The sequence below is a fragment of the Dendrobium catenatum genome, unplaced genomic scaffold (assembly GCF_001605985.2).
Source record: "Dendrobium catenatum unplaced genomic scaffold, ASM160598v2 fragScaff_scaffold_488, whole genome shotgun sequence".
Classification (NCBI taxonomy): Eukaryota; Viridiplantae; Streptophyta; class Magnoliopsida; order Asparagales; family Orchidaceae; genus Dendrobium; species Dendrobium catenatum.
Genome location: NW_021318950.1, coordinates 989,742 through 1,007,876, shown reverse-complemented (window position 1 = coordinate 1,007,876; position 18,135 = coordinate 989,742). Strand labels below are relative to the sequence as shown.

General features: G+C 33.4%; 1 protein-coding gene across 6 annotated transcripts in view; it reads right to left on the bottom strand.

Annotated features, from left to right (window-relative positions):
- The window catches only part of LOC110107900 (uncharacterized RNA methyltransferase BH0687), a 48,969-nt gene extending 37,441 nt beyond the window's left edge, over positions 1-11,528 (bottom strand). For 5 of the 6 annotated variants that reach the window (XR_002304412.2, XR_002304413.2, XR_002304411.2 and 2 more), the window contains exons 1-4: positions 11,086-11,528; positions 5,440-5,682; positions 5,191-5,355; positions 4,709-4,818 (exon numbers count right to left, since the gene is read on the bottom strand). Coding sequence is in view for 1 of the 6 variants with exons in the window: in XM_020838342.2 (XP_020694001.1) it covers positions 4,709-4,818; positions 5,191-5,355; positions 5,440-5,682; positions 11,086-11,436 (869 nt within the window). In the remaining 5 variants the exon portion in view is untranslated. Of the gene's footprint in view, positions 1-4,708; positions 4,819-5,190; positions 5,356-5,439; positions 5,683-10,165; positions 10,437-11,085 lie in introns of all 6 variants that reach the window. The other variant, XR_003700581.1, reaches the window with a different exon arrangement.
- Between the last annotated feature and the right edge of the window lie 6,607 nt (positions 11,529-18,135).

The following is an 18,135-nucleotide window of genomic DNA, read 5'->3' as shown; positions in this document are numbered from 1 at the left end:
AGTAAAAATCGTGATTGAATAATTATAATTTGTACCTCAAACTCTTATTTTTCATATAAAAAAATTGCTTTAATCTCTTATATCACTTGTAGCCAAGAAAAAAAAAATAGGTGGGGAACGTGCCCCCCCCCCTCTCTGCCCTTGTCTCTCGCACGCACAATTTGAAGTCGAACAAACTCCTCTTTATCAAACCCAAGCCTCGACTCTTCTTTCTTGACTCACCTCCACTTAGTCTCAAACTCCAATCTTCTCCCTCACATTCACATCACGAAGCCCTTGCAACATCAACCAAGCCTAGTACATCGCTCGTCACTCCTGCACCGCCCCACGCACGCTATTCCCAGCCACACTCGAAGCCTCACCAAACCCTTCTTACTCTGTCCACCCCTTTTCTCTCTTTCTAAATAAAGAAAGCACTCTTTATATCTCCCTATCTGTCACTAGCTCCTCCCTCTCTTTTTTCCCTCTCTTCCTTCCTTTCTCTTGGTAAAAAGATAAAAAAGAGAAGAAAAAGTATTTTTTTTAAAGAAGAGAAAACTTTTGTTCCGTCGCACGTCATCGTCATCGCCACGCGCATATGGTATAATACAAAACTGCAAAATTAAGTACTCATATATGTTGTTCCAATGCGATGGAAAAATACAAAATAAATATGTATGCGCATTTTTTTAATGCAGCAGAGAAATTCCACGTTTTTGCTCATGTAGCTACATAAGGCCTATATGCACTCTTTAAGTGTGGTGGGATAAAAGATCCCTCGGCCATGATTTCTAATGATACCAACCATGCATGCTATTTTAAGAATGGTGGGAAGGCCTAACTTACGAAGAACTCTCATACGCGGGGAAGATGGAAGGAAACTACATAAATTCACAATGAACAAATTTGAAAGAAGGGACTTTTTGAATATGAACATGTGAACTAAATGAATAAGAAGTACAAAGAACAAAATTGAACACTTAAAACAAGATGCCTAAGCACTAAAAAAACAATTTTTATCCTAAAATTTGTAACAATAAATAAATTGGAACAAATGAAATGAACATAAACCAGAACTTGACAGGACTTACAGGAGACTTATAATAAACTCTGCAACTCACCTACAAGCAAGAACAAAACCTCCCTACCAAACTCAAAACCCATTTAAACACTCAAAACAACGCAACAAATGAGAGTTTGAATACGAAAATCAACACGTAAGCCCTCTTATTTATAGGAGAAGAAATGAATTTTTGTGAGACCCATCTTGTTAAAATATAAATATATAAAATTTGTAAAAAGATAAAACAATCACATCTTGATATGCACCAAAGATCGTAACTCACTTTCAACGCCATCATATCCATAACATATAAAAGCAAACAAATAGAAGGTGAAAGACTTGGCAAGCATTTTGATGACAGACACTGATGTAAACAAATGAAATCAAAATATTTTCAAATCTTGCATGCATTAAAAAAAGATCAAATTTGAGTGCTACACAACGAGGAGTGTGCAATTACCTCAAGAGAACACAACAATCTCGAAAAGCATGCAATTATCTCAAGAAACTTGCAACTGCCACGAGAAACGTGTCACAATCTCAAGAAGCATGCAAATTCCTCGAGAAGCATATAGCCATCCCAAGAAGCTTGTCATTGCCTGGAGAAGCATACAACAAAACAAAAGACCGTCTATAACAAGAGATAGATGGTACCATTAAGTTTGATGATAGTACCAATGGTGGAGGGTTTCATCTCAATATGAGTTAAAACAAAGGTCATGTTATTGAAGAGAAATATACATAGAGTTTAAGAGGTACTCAAACCATGTTATAAAAATAAAGTCCAAAGTAGAAGAGATGTCCATGCAATGAGCTATAGAAGGATTAGTGACTAAGCCTTAGTTTGGGACGGCTTTTTTATTGCTTCTTAAAGTCGCTTTCTAGTAAAAAAATTTAATTTTTAAACTAGAAAGATGTTTTAAGAAGCAATAAAAAAGCCGTCCCAAACGAAGCCTAAGTCACAGTGAGCGAATGATCTAGGAGTAGGATAAGCGAAGTAGGCTAGAGCATGTAGGAAGAAGTGGTGAGACTAGGGTCACAAAGCATGCTTTTGCAAGGATGAACAAGCATGTGATCTATGTGGGGGTTGGCAAGATCGGGCAAGGTTGGAAATCGAATGCAAGCATTAGTTGGTCAGTTAATGGCATGCGAGAACATGAATGGTGGGAGATCGGGTGAGTACATGAACAGGATGATTGGTAAGAGGGGGTGGGCATGAATAGGATGACTAAGCCTTAATATCAAGCACATATACCTTGTTGATATTAAAACTTTAAAATGTTATACATTGAATGGAGATGAATATTAATAGGCACACATAATAAATTCAATAGGAAATAAATAAGAGGGAGAATAACAAATACTATGAGGAAATATATATTTTCTCAACTTAGATGCTTTCCTAATATTATTTTCCCAATGAATGTCATATGCCAACCATGTGATTGGCTCAAGAGAAGTTCCTGTCGAAGTTCAACATTCGTAAGCTTTAGTAGTATTTAACTTTATTACTCTTTAAAAGCACATTTCTTTTTTAATAATGTTTTATAACTTATTAATCCACCACAAACTCTCGTTACAATTAAATTAATTGTTTCTAAACTTTACAAATTTCTCCTTAAAATAACTCTTATCCCACGTTAAGTTTTTTTAAGCAAAGATTACCAATTTATTACCTTACAAATTTTACTATCTAATCATAGGAAAATAATTTCCTTAAATCAACTTCTTTACATTCCCAACATAAACATCCATGACTACTACTTTATGTTAGATGGTCAAAAACTCTCCTAGATTTTTCTTTCATTCAAATAATAAGAGATCTGGTTGTGGTTTGGCTCCACTTGTGAAAGTAGTCTATTGGAATTCCAGTTTCTTGCAATGCGAATTCATAATTGCATATCATTGAGATCAAACAAAGCATCCCTCATTACATTTGTATTTCTATTACATAAGCTTACAGATCCTCCCAAAGCCTCTCATATTAGAACCTATATATTCCTTTAAGACACCCCCAATAAATATTCTTATTGCTTAAGATATATACCGTAATAATTCATCCATCTCTTAGCAGAATTAGGTTTTTAAACTATCCTCCTATCTAATTAGAAGAGTACAAACACTAACCACATTTATAATATCCTCAATGATAATAATCTAATAACAATCACCCTATTCACTTCATTAATTTATCTTTCAACTCTACAAGTGCTACCAAACTTTAATCTTATTTCCCACCTTTTCAAAAGACAATAACTTCAATTTCCTAAAAATTTGATCCTGCTACCATTTAGTTTCTCGCAAACAAATAATATTTATTCTTTTATAGTCATTATGTCCTACAATTTTCTTTTATACCCCTTCTAAGTCATCAAATTTGTTGCTGCGGATCAAAACTTACCCTTGACCTAATCAATCATTGCTTATTTTCCACTCAAATAAATGTTAAAGCAGTGCATAATCTGTGAGTGATGTCCTAGCCAACATTGCCTACTTTTCACAACAATCAAGTTGCTTCACGTCACTTCTGGGTAATAACCCGGCCACCATTGCCCACTTTTTATCACATTCAAATTAAGTTGTAGCATGTCAGTTACCAAAATGTCCTAGCAAACCCTTGCTACTTCTTACTATAATTGGGTTACATCATAGCATGAAATTTTTTAAAATGCCCGAAAACAAAAATAAAATAAATTCTGGATTAATTTCAAAATTTTAGTATAACATTTATTGTTAGTGTTCCAAGAAATGACGCTTTTTACATTTTCTTGTTTCCAAACAAAAAAATTGAAAGATTGGTAAGACATCAGTAAGATAAAGATTATTATATTTGTTTCACTCCTTCAAAGCCAGTAGATTCTGAATGAGCCAAATTGATTACATCTGTCATCCATATGTGAATCTCTATGAGAATTTTGAGGTTCAATTTTGTACTAAACAAAAGAGAAGCACAGCATCAAAAAAGCTTTAATGGTTATTACATATTAATGGTCTAAGAAAATAAAAATTTCCCCAAATTTGGCATATAGAAAATGTCCCATGTTTAATATCTGTGTTTCTGACTTGTTCTTCTTCTATTACATCCCGTTACTTTTGCATTTTCATTTCTGGCAACAAATACTTGCATACACTCTCAAACTCGCAAATACTTGGTTAGTTATACTTAAAATTGTTACGAGTTTTCATTTAGACCCAATTTAATCCTCCATGCGCACACGACATGACAATAGTATTTCAGAAGGGCAGCTACACAAGCTATATTGGAACAGTTATAACTATAGGTAGGCTAAATCAGCCAATACTTGGGCTAGATGTAACATTAAAAGTAAGGAAGATCATCGTTTTCAACTCTGCAATATCAACTGGAGCTTGAAAGAATAAAAGACGGATAATCAAAAGCGCAAAGAAAAGTAGGTATCTGAAGAGCATATAATCAAACATGGAACATGTACCAAAACGTTTCTAAAGGTCAATGAATTTTTTATTGGGAAGAGGGAATTTAATATCAACATGAAAAGAAAATTTTGACGAGATCACACAGTTTTAATTTCAAATTCCCATAAACTTCAAAGTTTTTAAGATAGAATAGAGGTATTATGGCTATAGAATAACAGGTATGCAGTCACTATTATATGCACCTAAAAAACTGATCAGAGCAATGTTCACCTTCCAGTTCTTAGCATCAAGTGTTTAAGAAATCCACGGTGGGTATGCACATCATAGGGAGAAAGGCCAAGACTTGGATCTCTCCAACAATCTTGAACAATTGCTAGAACCTATAAAATTAGCAGCAAATGATCAACTGATACAAACAAACCATTAATATTGATGAACAATTAATGATGTTCGCAGAAATTCATCATGTTCACTGAATTTTAGGCAGCTGAAATTTAAATTGTTTTTTTGGCCAAATACCAAAGAACAAATCCCATTAAGATGGACGAAAAAAAAATAATGATAAAAAAACATTCATTGCACGACTAAATCCCATTTAAAAAAGCACACAGTAGACTAGCCTAACCTAATAAGATCCTATGATATCTTGAAAATACAATTATGCTTAACAGCATAAAGGAAATCTGTAGAGCACCGAGCTCCACGTGGCATAAAAAGAAATACCTTATTAGCAGTTTCATAAAAAGAATTACCTTATTAGTAGCTTCACTTTGTAACATACATTTGTCAATATGAAGCACCTTATCAAAAAATCCGGGAACATGCAATCCCAATGCATAACCATTCTCAATCAAATCCTGACCCCCCCTGGGACCATCGCTAGGCACCCAGCACTGAGCACTAAAGGAGAACTCCATCTTAACAGACACAAAAATTAAATCGGTCACATACGAAGAATGGCATCCAATTAAACTGTAATGAAAAGGTGGAACAGCACAAACCTTGTTTCGGTAGTGAAAATGCATGTCACAGGGTACGATTGGTTTGAAAATACAATCTTTTGCACAATCCGTGCTGGAAAACCTGCCCACATGAATGATCAAGTCTCGAACTTGAAGTTCCTTGGCCTTCAGCTGTGCCTTGTAGTGAAGATTTTGGGTCTTGCAACCTCCACAGTAGGAAGCGTATGCACATGGCGCTTCAACTAAATCCCAATGCGGGGTGATCGTCTTCAGCTTCGTCACCTGCAATTATCTCATTATACTAACAGAATAGACAAAAAAACAGTTAATTCAAAGAAAGGACTAGATGTATAGAAGCAGGTAGGATTTAATTTAAGCAAAGTAGAATTATTAAATCATGGGAGAGTTATATCCTTAAAAATTGTTTGGTTGTCGATATTTATACTTTGAGTTAAATCCCGAAAAATTTTTGAAATGCATGAGAATAATCCTTAAACGCAATGCTTTTAATTCCCACAAAGTCCGCCAAATTCCATCAAATTCTAAATTTATGAAATTAATGGATTTTTTAAAAATCTGAAAAAATTGCTTGGTTGAATTTAGCTTAATTGCAACCTAAATTTTGCAACAAAACAGTTATGTACGATTTGGGAACATTAAATCCTCAAAACTATTAAACTGGTAATATCTTTAATCCAAGTAGAAAAACACTAAGTATCAAAAAAAAAGTAGAAAAACCCTAGACTTGTTTGATATAAGATGACTTAACAAATTCTTAAATCCTACACCTTTTTTTACGTAAATCTTGTTGTATATCCATATTTATCTGGGTAGATAAATCAAATAACAATAGGGAAATGGTCCAATCAACTAATGAATGGTTAACAAACTTAAACCATGCAACGATTGGAAAGTCACTCATTCAGAGATTGTCATAAGTAAATAAACAAGTCATCATCTAAGAAGAATTCTGCTCATAGTACTTGACTACCAACTCAATCAAAGATATGCAGAAGGTGTGCCCGACTAATAATACACGATAAATGACCAACTAACAATACTCGACCATAGTACTTGGCCATAGAAATTGTCCAAATTACCCAAATCATGAGAGGCTGCAACACTGTCATCTATAGCCTCTGTCCTGCCACCATGGCATTGGTCTAAATCCTTTAAAGCCCATCATGTAGTTTCAATCCTACCTCTTTCATAGGGGATCATGCGTCAAATTTGAAGCATTCCCTCTTTTTGCCTTCTTTCGGGGACAACTTTTTCTTGCACTCTCTCTCTCTCTCACACATGCACTCACTCAGCTTAGCTTGATTACGATCTCTTATAATAGTACTAAAGAGAGCGCAAGAATCAGACTCAAAAGTCCAATTAATCCATTCCCCCATTTCTTGATTAGGGTTAGTAGCCTTGAGTAGGGTTCAATCTGCTTCCAGCAAATAATTTTGAATCCAGCATCCTTTCTATTATCATGATTTGAACCAAAAAGAAAGTTGAGTCATACAGGCGATTGCAAATAAACACCCAAAGAAAGAAATGCAACGACTATTTTATTTCAAACAAACTTAGGAGACAAAGGATGGCTTCAACAAGATGATCTATACCATTCTCGAGTACTTCCAGCAAACCATTCCTCAATCCTCTACCTCAAAAATCAATATGTTGTCAAGACGTCAACCGCAAATTGCAAATGGCTCGTTTTTCAAAATCATTCAGAAATGATTGTTCTTCCTAAGAGAGTGATGTTTAGATGTCGATTGAGAGAAGGTTAAATGTGGTGCTCAACTAACTAATATATTTTCACTGAAAATTGCAAAGGAGCTACTTGTCCCCAAATTTCAACAAGTCAATGATTGATGCATACAAGGATAGGGTTAGGCTTAGCGCATTATCAGCATAAATCCATCATCCCTTTACTAGCAGTTACAAAAGCTATGAATTGCGGACTTATTTTTGTAACCTTCAAAGAAAAACATCAAAGTTTCCACAAGGAAGCATTACTTCCATGATGATTTGAGGAAGTAAATGCATACCTAATTTGCGAGAACATAGAAACCACTCAAGTACACATGGGCATCTTGAATATAAGCAATAGTTGAATGAAACACTTCTCGAATTCATCACACGCTTCCAATAACTGATGTTAAATGTCTAAGACCTGGAGGAAAGTACTTCCCGGGCTACATTCACTCAAGGGTTTCATGAAGAACCATTTTGTTACTATTTGAGAAATAAGTCACTTAGGACTTTAGCTAAGTTATTAGAACTTCAAAATAGTCAAATTAATGCCTAAGAGTACAATTAGGTGGCATTGATTAGGGAGACCTACACCCTGAAGCCTAAGGAACATTGCAAACATCCTCATGATACATGAAACTAGACATTTGACAACCATAACAAGTTAGCTAAAAGCTACATTCCGACAAGCTCATCACCCAGTGACCTTTGATGGGCGAACAATGCATTACAACAACTCCAAGTAGGAGAGGGAATCTTATAAGTTGAAAGAATCATCGTATACTCTGTTGCAAGTTTCGATTGCAATAGTAATTAGCATTAAGGTGTAAGTGAACTTAACCTGCTCACAAGCTAGCTCGAAATGGACTCATCAATGAACTTGTGATTTGAGCTTATTAAGCTACGAATTCATGCCGAGCTTGTGCTCATACTATAGTTCAAATATTAAACAAGTTTGTGTTTGAGCTTAATGAGACTCAACTTGTTGGTTCAGATACTAACTCAATCAAAATAAACAAGTAAACCTAATTTCTCCTACATTAGATTAATCTCAATCCAAATTGAAGGACATAAGTCTCACAAACTCTTCTTCAAGTGTTGTTGGTGATATTGATGTCTTCTCTAGTGAGCTCCTCCCACAAAATCCTCGACTTTAGTCTGATCGATGCATTCTCCAGCAAGCTCCAATTACGACTTTTTTTGTCATTGTTCCCATCGATACCTTCTCTAACGAACTTTGGTAGCAATTTTCTCATCATCAGAACCTTCCTCAGTAAGCACCAATTGCAACATTGTCAATCACTTCTCTAGCAAGCACCAATCCCATCTTTGTCATAGAGGGTTGTCGAATTTAATGAGAAACTACAGCTCGAGCTCGTAGTTGGTAGACAAAACGAGCTCAAACTCAATATATGAGCTCGATCTAGGGTTTGAACCTATTGTAAACAAGACAATACGAGCTCAAATTAGTCATGGATCGAGCTCGACTCAACTCAATTACACTCTTATTCAACACCATCCACTACAAGAAGTGGTGTAAAATTAAGCAAACCTGAATTCATCATTCAACATTTTAATAACAAACTGTTTTAATTCTGGAATGTCATCACCAACCTGAATTCATCATTCAACAAAATTTGAATAAAAAAATTAAATTGGGAGAATCATTCCTTATTTCAACTAATAAATATTAAAAATTGCTAGGAGGTATTTTACCAATGTATATTTTACTTGTTGTATCCCAAAGAATCTTTTTTTATTTTTAAATGGTATAAGTTGCATATCATCCTCACCCTCTCAGTTGAGTCAGCTTTCAACAAATCCATATAATAGTATAAACCTAATTTGATCTCAATACTATTCACCTTATTCTCAAGTTGAAATTGGAGAATAAGGTAATATCCTACAGATGTATATGATAATGGAGCCAAATTTCCGACTTCTCATCAATGATTTATCAAATATCCTTGTAACTATGTTCATCCCCTCCTAAGTTAAGGGCTATCAAACTCCTTCGCCTTGTCCATTACATTATAAATGAAGTCATAGCCAGCTTTTTCTTTGCAACAGCCATCCTTAAAATTTGAATAATTAACACTTAGCCAAAACCTTCCATTCAAAATAATATTCCTAACTTCTTTCCCTTCAACTTACTTTACCCAAGCACAGCTAAACCATTGTGTGAAAGTGAACATAGCTTTCAAAATTTTCCTTGCTTTCAACATTCTTTATAGAGTCAAGAAGGTTGTAGCAAATCTAGTTATAATAGGCCTTTATATAGTCAAGTACGCTAAGATAAATCTCCTAAATAACTTGAAAGATCTCAAAATGAGAACCAAGCCCAAACCTAATAAGTTGATTTTTTTTACAACACTATTGTTGGAATTCTTCAACCAAAGAAGCTTGTCAACTAGAGTTTTCATTCTTGCCATTTCTCTTTCCTCAAAGAAGTGTGTTAATTAGTTTAGCAATATCAGTCATTCCAGCACCACGATTTTCACAAACTTTCTATGTCTTCAATGACAACAGGTTGACCTTGGACTCAAATGGCACTTATCAAACACAAATTTTTTATTGCTTAACTTGCAAGTCAAGTTCGCCATTTTTAGAGAATTTTATTTCTGAGAAGGCAAGGATTATACTTCCTCTTCTTTAGCAAGGGTTTTAGATACATAAACACCCATGTTAGCAACTATCTCAACGATGACCTTCTTTCCACCACCTCCTCATTCATTTTACCTATATGTTAAATAGGCATCCAAATTCTTGCAACTTCAACCGCTTCATCAAATTCGCACCAAATAGATGCTTCAGCAGCAATTGAAATGAAGAGTCACAGTTGGAAGTTCATAAATTGATTCCTATACAAATTAAAGAATAGCAAAGAGTAACTTTGAAATCATAACTCTCGTCTATGAGATGCAAAATTGAGCCCAAAAAAGCTCTTTAATTGCATCCTTAGAGACATCATAGTAGTTAGAAACCTTATGGCATCTTGAATAGAGAATGAGATGACAACCAAGGCCTCAAGCCAATGATCTTTCATGCAAAAATATCATCCATCAACTTTTCTTCTGCTTCATGCTCCATTGCATGATTAGAAAATCTTGCATTTGCGGGTCAATCTTCATCATTAGAGACATTATGGCTGTTAGAAACTCTGCCTTATTCTCGAGCACAGATGCCTCGGTCAATGCAGAACCTTTCATAAGTAGAAGTGACTTCCTCTTCAAGGTGTTTTCAAGTTGCTTACCCTTCCCATTGATAGCCAAGAGCTTGCAACCTAATCCCTTCAAATTTTCCATTATAAAAGAAATTTAATTCATAATAAAGGAAAGTTCTTAGAGCTCAAATAGTGAAGTAAATTATAAATATGACAAAAGAGCTTATAATGCTAATAATTAAAGAATCAAGTGAAGACGTATCTTATTGGATCCAGCTTCATATGAATCAATGTTATTAATCAAATCTGACACGACACAAAGCTTAGAACACCTAATGCATGGATTGTCAGTAATACCATTCTATTGATCTTCAAGGCCCATCAAAGAATTAAGGCAATAGAAGAACTAATGTACATCTATACTTGCCTAGATCAATGAATCAAGTTGCAATTACAGACCTGAACTTGGTCCAAAGAACCAATGAATGGAAAACGTGATTAAACCATGCAAATATAAGAAGCGGCCCATTTAGAAGTCATCAATTGAATGCTTCATCTCAAAAGAACTCAACTCTCAACCACTGAATTCGGTCAAATGATATGTGGATGTATCCAACTAGTGATACTTACATGACGAACTAGCAATATTTGTCTATAATGTCCAACAACATAAATCATATAAGATAGCCGCATTATATATAAGAGACAACTATATAATCACAAGATGGCTAGCCACAATCTATGTTATAAACCAGGAAAAATGAAAGAAGAATGACCTCGGCGTAATTCCCTTTCTTTCGGGATACGCGGCCGATGAAACGTTCGCCTGGGAGAGCGCGGTCGCACATGACAACGAAGCCCGTGTCGGCTACCTTGCAAACGCCCGTTCCCTTGAAGGCGAGGGATTCGCAGACGAGCTCCAGTGTTTTCCCTCGCTTCGGAAAGAAGGAGGAAGCGGAAGAGGACTCAGGAGACGGAAGCGACGTGGATGGCTCGACAGAGGAGTGAGGAGGAAGTGGAGGACATGGGGAAGGAGAAGAGAACGACGAACAACGTATAGCTCGCATCCATGGATGTGCGGTCACTCGGCTAGCTCCAGCACAGCCCGGAAAGACGGCAACCGCCATGGCCGACGAACAGAGAACCGGAATAGAAATACTGATCGCGCGAGGGGCTTATGTTAGTGAGCTGGCGCACATTCAACCCCATCAATTTGATCCTCAACAAGTGAGATTTAATTTTAGCAGAATTTATCCAAGTTGTGAAAATCGGATCGGACAACGAACCGAAAGAGGGAGAGGTTCACGGTTTGACCGATTCGACAGGTCGAACCGGATGACGTAATAAATAATAATATTATTAAAAATAAATAAAATAAAAATCAATATAATATAAGCATATGAGCATTTAATAATATTTATAAAATTTTATACATATAAATATATTTAAGAATAATATATTTATAAGAATAATACTTAATATAATATATAAATTTATAATAAAAAATATATGATCACTAATATAATATAAATAATTAAATATATGATCATTTAATAATAATGCAAAATTATAAATATAAATATCATTTAAAAATAATATATTTATAAAGTATTTGGTATGATAAGTATTAAAACATGAGAAGATGTTTGACAATATATTTCATGATTTATGGCCGTTAGATATTTAAATTGTATGATTAATGAGATTATTAAGTTATTATTTACACTATTAATTATATATATTTAGTGATATATAATTTAAGTTATATTAATTAAGCTAATTATATTTAATATTAATTACTAATTATACAATTAATTTAAATTAGATAATTAATTTATGCACAAACTATATAATTAGTTATTTAATTAATTTACTTAATTATTAATAATTTAAATAATATTAATTAAGTTAATCAATAATAACATAAGGCGTCTAGGTTTGCCATTCATCTTCTCTTTTCGTCGTTGTTGCTCGGCTTCGTTGCTTTGCAGGAGGTGTACAACGCAGGTGTATAGATTGCACGCGACGCTTCTTCGGCTCCTTCCTGGCTATTCGACTTCGCTCCTTCTACGACTTTCCCTCCAGTCCGAATGGAAGTTACGACATTTTGATCGGAAGCAAGAACAGGAGTTCGCTAGCTGTGAAAATAACTTTCTCCCTTTCTCGTGCTTCATCGGCTAAATCCTGTTAAATCCACCAAACCGAGGGATTTAGTAAATCTGGGAGTTAAGACGTAAATCCCGAAATTCGGGATTTATGAAATCCCGGGATTTAACGCGCGCACAAAAACCATTTGGCTGGATTTAGCGTAAATTCGACTTAAATCCCAACATAAATCCGATACCAAACAGCCCCATAGGCTTAGTTTGGACAGTTTAGTAAAACAATTGTCCCAAATATATTTAAGAAATAGAAGGCTTAGTTCTAAAAATTGGACCCGTCATTGAACCGCATGAAAGAGTGATTAAGAATTAAAAGGTTCAATTGAAATTGAACCGAATAAATTGAATGATGTAATAAATATTAATTTTATTTTAATTTAATATCAATGATGTAATAATGATGTAAGCATTTAAACATGTGACTAATTAAATAATTATGAAATGTGTAAAATAGTACAACATATATTATTTTTTAAAATTAAAGATATAAAGAATTAAGGGCATCTCCAACGGAGAACTCCATTTTTCACGGCAAAATATAAAAAAACTCTAAAATGTCGTGGTGCTGCTCCAATCGAATAGCATTTTAAGTACTTCTGCGAAGGTAACGATCATTCTCTCTTTTGCACGTTTTTCAAATTGAGAGAGCAAAATAGTGTGGGTAAACAGTGCAACGCCAATATTGGCGTCGCACTGTTCACCCGCAAATAAATGGCGGGAGATTTGGCGTTCGGCTGGAGCGACCGAACGACGCCATACGCATGTTTGACGTTCGGTTGGAGATGCTCTAAGTAACATACCTCTTCATAATTTCTCCTGCAAAATTTTTTTGGAATCTACATTTCATTTTCTCTAATAGATGAATTTCTATGAAATGAAAAGAAAAGAAATTTAACATCAAATAAGAGACATGGAATACAAATAACTTGATGCAAAGTACAATAAGCAATAAATGCATATACACCATAAAATTTTTAAAGATAATAAAATCACATATTTATGTTATAAAGATAATTTCTTAAAACAAACAAAAGTCCACATTTTATTATTCACTTCAGTTTTCCCATTAAAAAACTCAAAAAATCTAAGAGAATTAAATAATTATCTCCTATATTTATCATCCAATAATAGACAAAACTTAATAGACAAAATCCATGAACTGAATGTCTCTACCTCATTTTGGCTATTCTATGCTCTATTCTATTTGTAATTATCTTTGCTATTTTAGAAATAGTACCAACCATGCTAAAATTTAAAAAGAAAAAATGAGAGCTAAGGCTAAATAAATACACATAGATTATTAACAGTAAAGAATAAAAGAAGGGCTCAAGGAGCATGAGGGACAATAATTTTTGCTTGACGGCTAAAGGCAAAAAAAATTTTTGAGAGGAGGCAAGATTTCTCAATTGCCCACCCTCAACTATACTTAGTTTTACCCTTACTTGAACTCAAATGCTACTAAGGTACAAGCATAAAACGAACAAACCTAAAATTAGGGTTTTTCACAGCTATTGATTTTTGCACAAAATGAATAAATGATGGAATGTACACTACCATGAGTAAATGAAAAAAACAAAAACATTAACAAATAAATTTGAAATGAAATACTCAAAAAAAAAACTTAGATGTGAAATATTTTTGTCTTGACTAATGCTTACTCCAGAAATCCTCTCGGATGAAAAGCTTTGTGGTCGGCTAGGTGAGGAAAGAGCACACCTGAACCATCTAAAAGCTTCGGCCGCTAGCGATGACTGAGTAGCAGTGTTGAAGTTCATGAAGAGAGGGAGGAGAATTGAACGTGATTGTAGTAGTCGGGAATCAGGATAGGGTTTAGGCGAAGGAAGAGAAAGTGAGAAATTGTTACTATTAGATTTAGGTTATATTAGATTTAGATCAAACGATTGAAATTCAGCTTTCATGCTTTCGCTTGGTTTTCCAAAAATAGTTCCGGGTTCACCGAGTGAGCAATTTGACCTCTGGTTATCTCCGGTCTCAGCAAGTTTTAGTCGAAAAGAATTATTATGAGAACCGGAACCGTTTGGTCTAATCCAATTTTTAAAATCTTGGGAAAAGGAATACTTTAATGTTGTTTGGATGAATGTAAAATAAATGCAAATGAATGATTTTTGTTTGGTTAGAAGTAATGAATATAGAGTAAAGTTCTAAATGGTGATGGTTGGCGATGACTGTGGCGGCGAGCTGCGGGCGGTCAAAAAAGCTTGTGATGTAAATAGTTTTCATTCAAAATTGGAATAGTTTGGTTTACATTCAAAACAAACTACTTCACTCTACATTACATTTACTATACTTTACTTTGCATCATTTTTGTATTCCAACTAAACACCAAAAATTGTAAAACTCCTGCATTTGAAATATTTTACATCATAAAGTAATCCAAAATCCAACTAAGCAGGCTCTAAATATGTCTCCAAGTCCATTTCAAATTAAAATAATTTTATTTTTATAATATGCATTCATGTACTCTTTATCGCGTAAATTATTATATTTAGACTTAAATATATGCAAAATAAAAATAATTATATTATTTATTTGTATAAACTATATCACATGAGAGTAATTGCCATCTTTAATAAACACTTTAGTAAATGACGTATCCATAGAGTAATCAATATTTTATGTCAAACATATTTTTTTAGTATCATCTTCATTTGTTCTTAAATCAATAGTCAATTCATCATTAGTAGTTGTTAGGAGGTTAATGATATTTATTATAATGATTTATGAATGTACTTTAAAAAATATAGATGTGCTCTTTATGAAGAGGAGGGCATGAACCATTGTCTCTAGAGAGAGAGATGTCGATAGTCTTCATTCTCCATTAATCTTATTGCACCTACCACCATTCTCCATAACAAAAGAAATCACCTCCCTTCAAAGCAAACATCCAAGTCGTATATATTGTCATCCCATGCATAATTGTAGCATGCAAAAGAACTCAAAACTTGTTCCTTTAAGGCAAAATTTGTGGGCAAAGGCCTGGGTGCTCAAGTCTTTATAAAACTCTATCTTGCAACAACCTTCAAAATCAACTTTACATGCATAATTTATTTTTGAGCTACCTTTTATATTTGAGCATATTTCTCGGGGCAAACAAAGCCTCATATTCTAAGCAATTGGCTCTTGTAAATCATTTACATGCTTGCTACCACCTAGGTTCATAACAAACTCAACTGGACATCAATAAAGTCTCTAATCCTCTCAACCACAACTATAAATATTATCTTAAGGATCGTGACAACCTCAACATTTTCCATCGATAAGGTGTTTATTCTTCTTTGTGGCATATAATATCCACTTATAAAGTTTCATAATCTTCTTGTCAGTGCATATCTCATTCTCAAGATGGTGATTGAGCCTTTTTACGGATGTCTATTACTTCTTGGAGTATTAATCTTCTTAACAAGACATCCCCATCATCATAGTAACATTTCATTAACCTTGACAGTCATTCTAGCCTTATTAAAAGATAATTTAAAACTCTCCCAACATTTTGAGATAAGTTATAGCATTATGAAGTGATCTTCATCTTAGAAATATCATCAACCCAAACCATAGTTGTTCTAAGCCAAGTTGAGCAACCCATCACCTTGGTGTATAAACCTATGGTATCTTAAGGCGGCATATTAGCGTCTCTACATTTGCAACATTGATGGTCATGTCATCTCTTGACCTACTACAATTCTAAGTCATAACCCCAAACTTAACAAAAATACATGTGCGGCTCTAATTCTCTTCATGACATTTTAAGAATATGAACACAAATGGGATATTGGATGAATTATAAGTGAGAGTTATGTTTAGTGTTACTAATGAAGAAAAATAAAACTTGCTCTTCCTTAATATGACAATTCATTAAGACACATTTTTCATGATTTAACAATATTGGTTCCCTGAGCCTTATAAATTTTAATCCATTAGATTTATGCTCGATTATTTCTTTCTCCATCTTAATCCATTAAAATCCTTTTAAATTCCCTTCGTTTGGCTAAACAGAGAAACATACATGAGAATGTAGCTAGAGACAATTTTAGAGAGAGAAAAGAAAAGCCTAGATTTGGAGGCCGAATAATGATTTATGTTTATTGATCATGTAAGAAAATTTGTTCGTCTCATTGTAAGAAATAATTATCAAATCTCTAATTTTAATAGTTTTGTGTATTTTGTATTTATGAATTTTTTTAATCAAAACTTGCAAAAGTTGTGATATCTTAATTTTTAGCATATTTTTACCTCATAACTTTCGGTATGTGATATATATCATCAATATAAGCATTTTAACAGAAATATATTGAATTTTTATAAGTTAAATTAGAAGTTATAATTTTTTGAAGTAAATATATAATATATAAATTTGATATATTTTTCTGTACTTTATAAATTACTATATTTCATATAATATATTTACAAAAATGTAGTATATATTTGCATGTAACTAATGGAGAGAGGCTGGTTGAAAGGCTAGTTGTTAACGTGGAAGATAAAAATCGATACCAATTAGTTCATAGTTGGATTTAAATTAAGACTGCTATCCAATTGGAGAATAATTAGGGTTGATCAATACTAATTCATTAATAGATAGCTTAGGTTAAAATTGATACTCATCTAGGCAATAATTAGAATGGAAGGATGAAAATACCACAATAAAGTTATTACATTCATGATTAATTGCATTTACATGATAATACAATTGATTGATGGTATAATTAAAATCTTATTGACATTAATATTGAAACAACATAGCATATCATACTAACATGGCTTGTTGGGTGATAGATATCTTTATTAATTTTTCTTATAATTTGACTGATCTCTTTTGACTTTACTAATCATATTAATTTTATTATTATTTTTTGATATTTTTATTGCTCGTATTAAGTGATAATTGATATTGATTAGAATTGAAACATACATATTGATTCTTTTATCTTGCATGGAAAACAATAATAGAGTTTTCATTACTTTCTAGGCTTTTATGCTCATTAATTGATATTGATATTCTTTTAACTAAATATAAAGAGCATGAAGCTTGAGGATAGAAAATAATGATAATTTTGGTTTTATTTTAATTCCCTGGTTATGTATTCTCAGTGGTGGCTATTCTATATATGTTCTAGAGTCATAAAGTTTATAGTAGAATGTAAATATTAATAGTAATAATATAATTATATTTTTCTACTGTTTATTTATTTTCTTTAATGCAATTAATCAGCTATTGATGTTTGATTGATCTGTTGTAAATAAATGGGTATTGATTAATAATGAAATGATAAAATTAATAAAGAAAAAGCAAAATTCTTTTACTTTAAATCCCAAGTCGTTACAATTAATCCAAAGATCAAAGGAACTTTCTTGAGAAAAATCAGGAAAGGATGTGGGCCATGATTTCTATGGCGTTCAATACAGTAAACTATGAAGATGTTATATGCGTAGTTATGGAGTCCTGAGCCTTGAGAGATTATTCATTACCAACTATTCTCAGCGTCTCCCATAATATTATCAAGCATGGGATCTATGCCAATAATTTTAAGCTGGCTATGCTATAGCTGATTCATAAGTCATAGCTCCCAACACTATAGGAAAAATGTCGAAATCCGACAGTTTTTTCCGGCGGTTACTCTATATTAACCGGCGGTTTTTTGGACT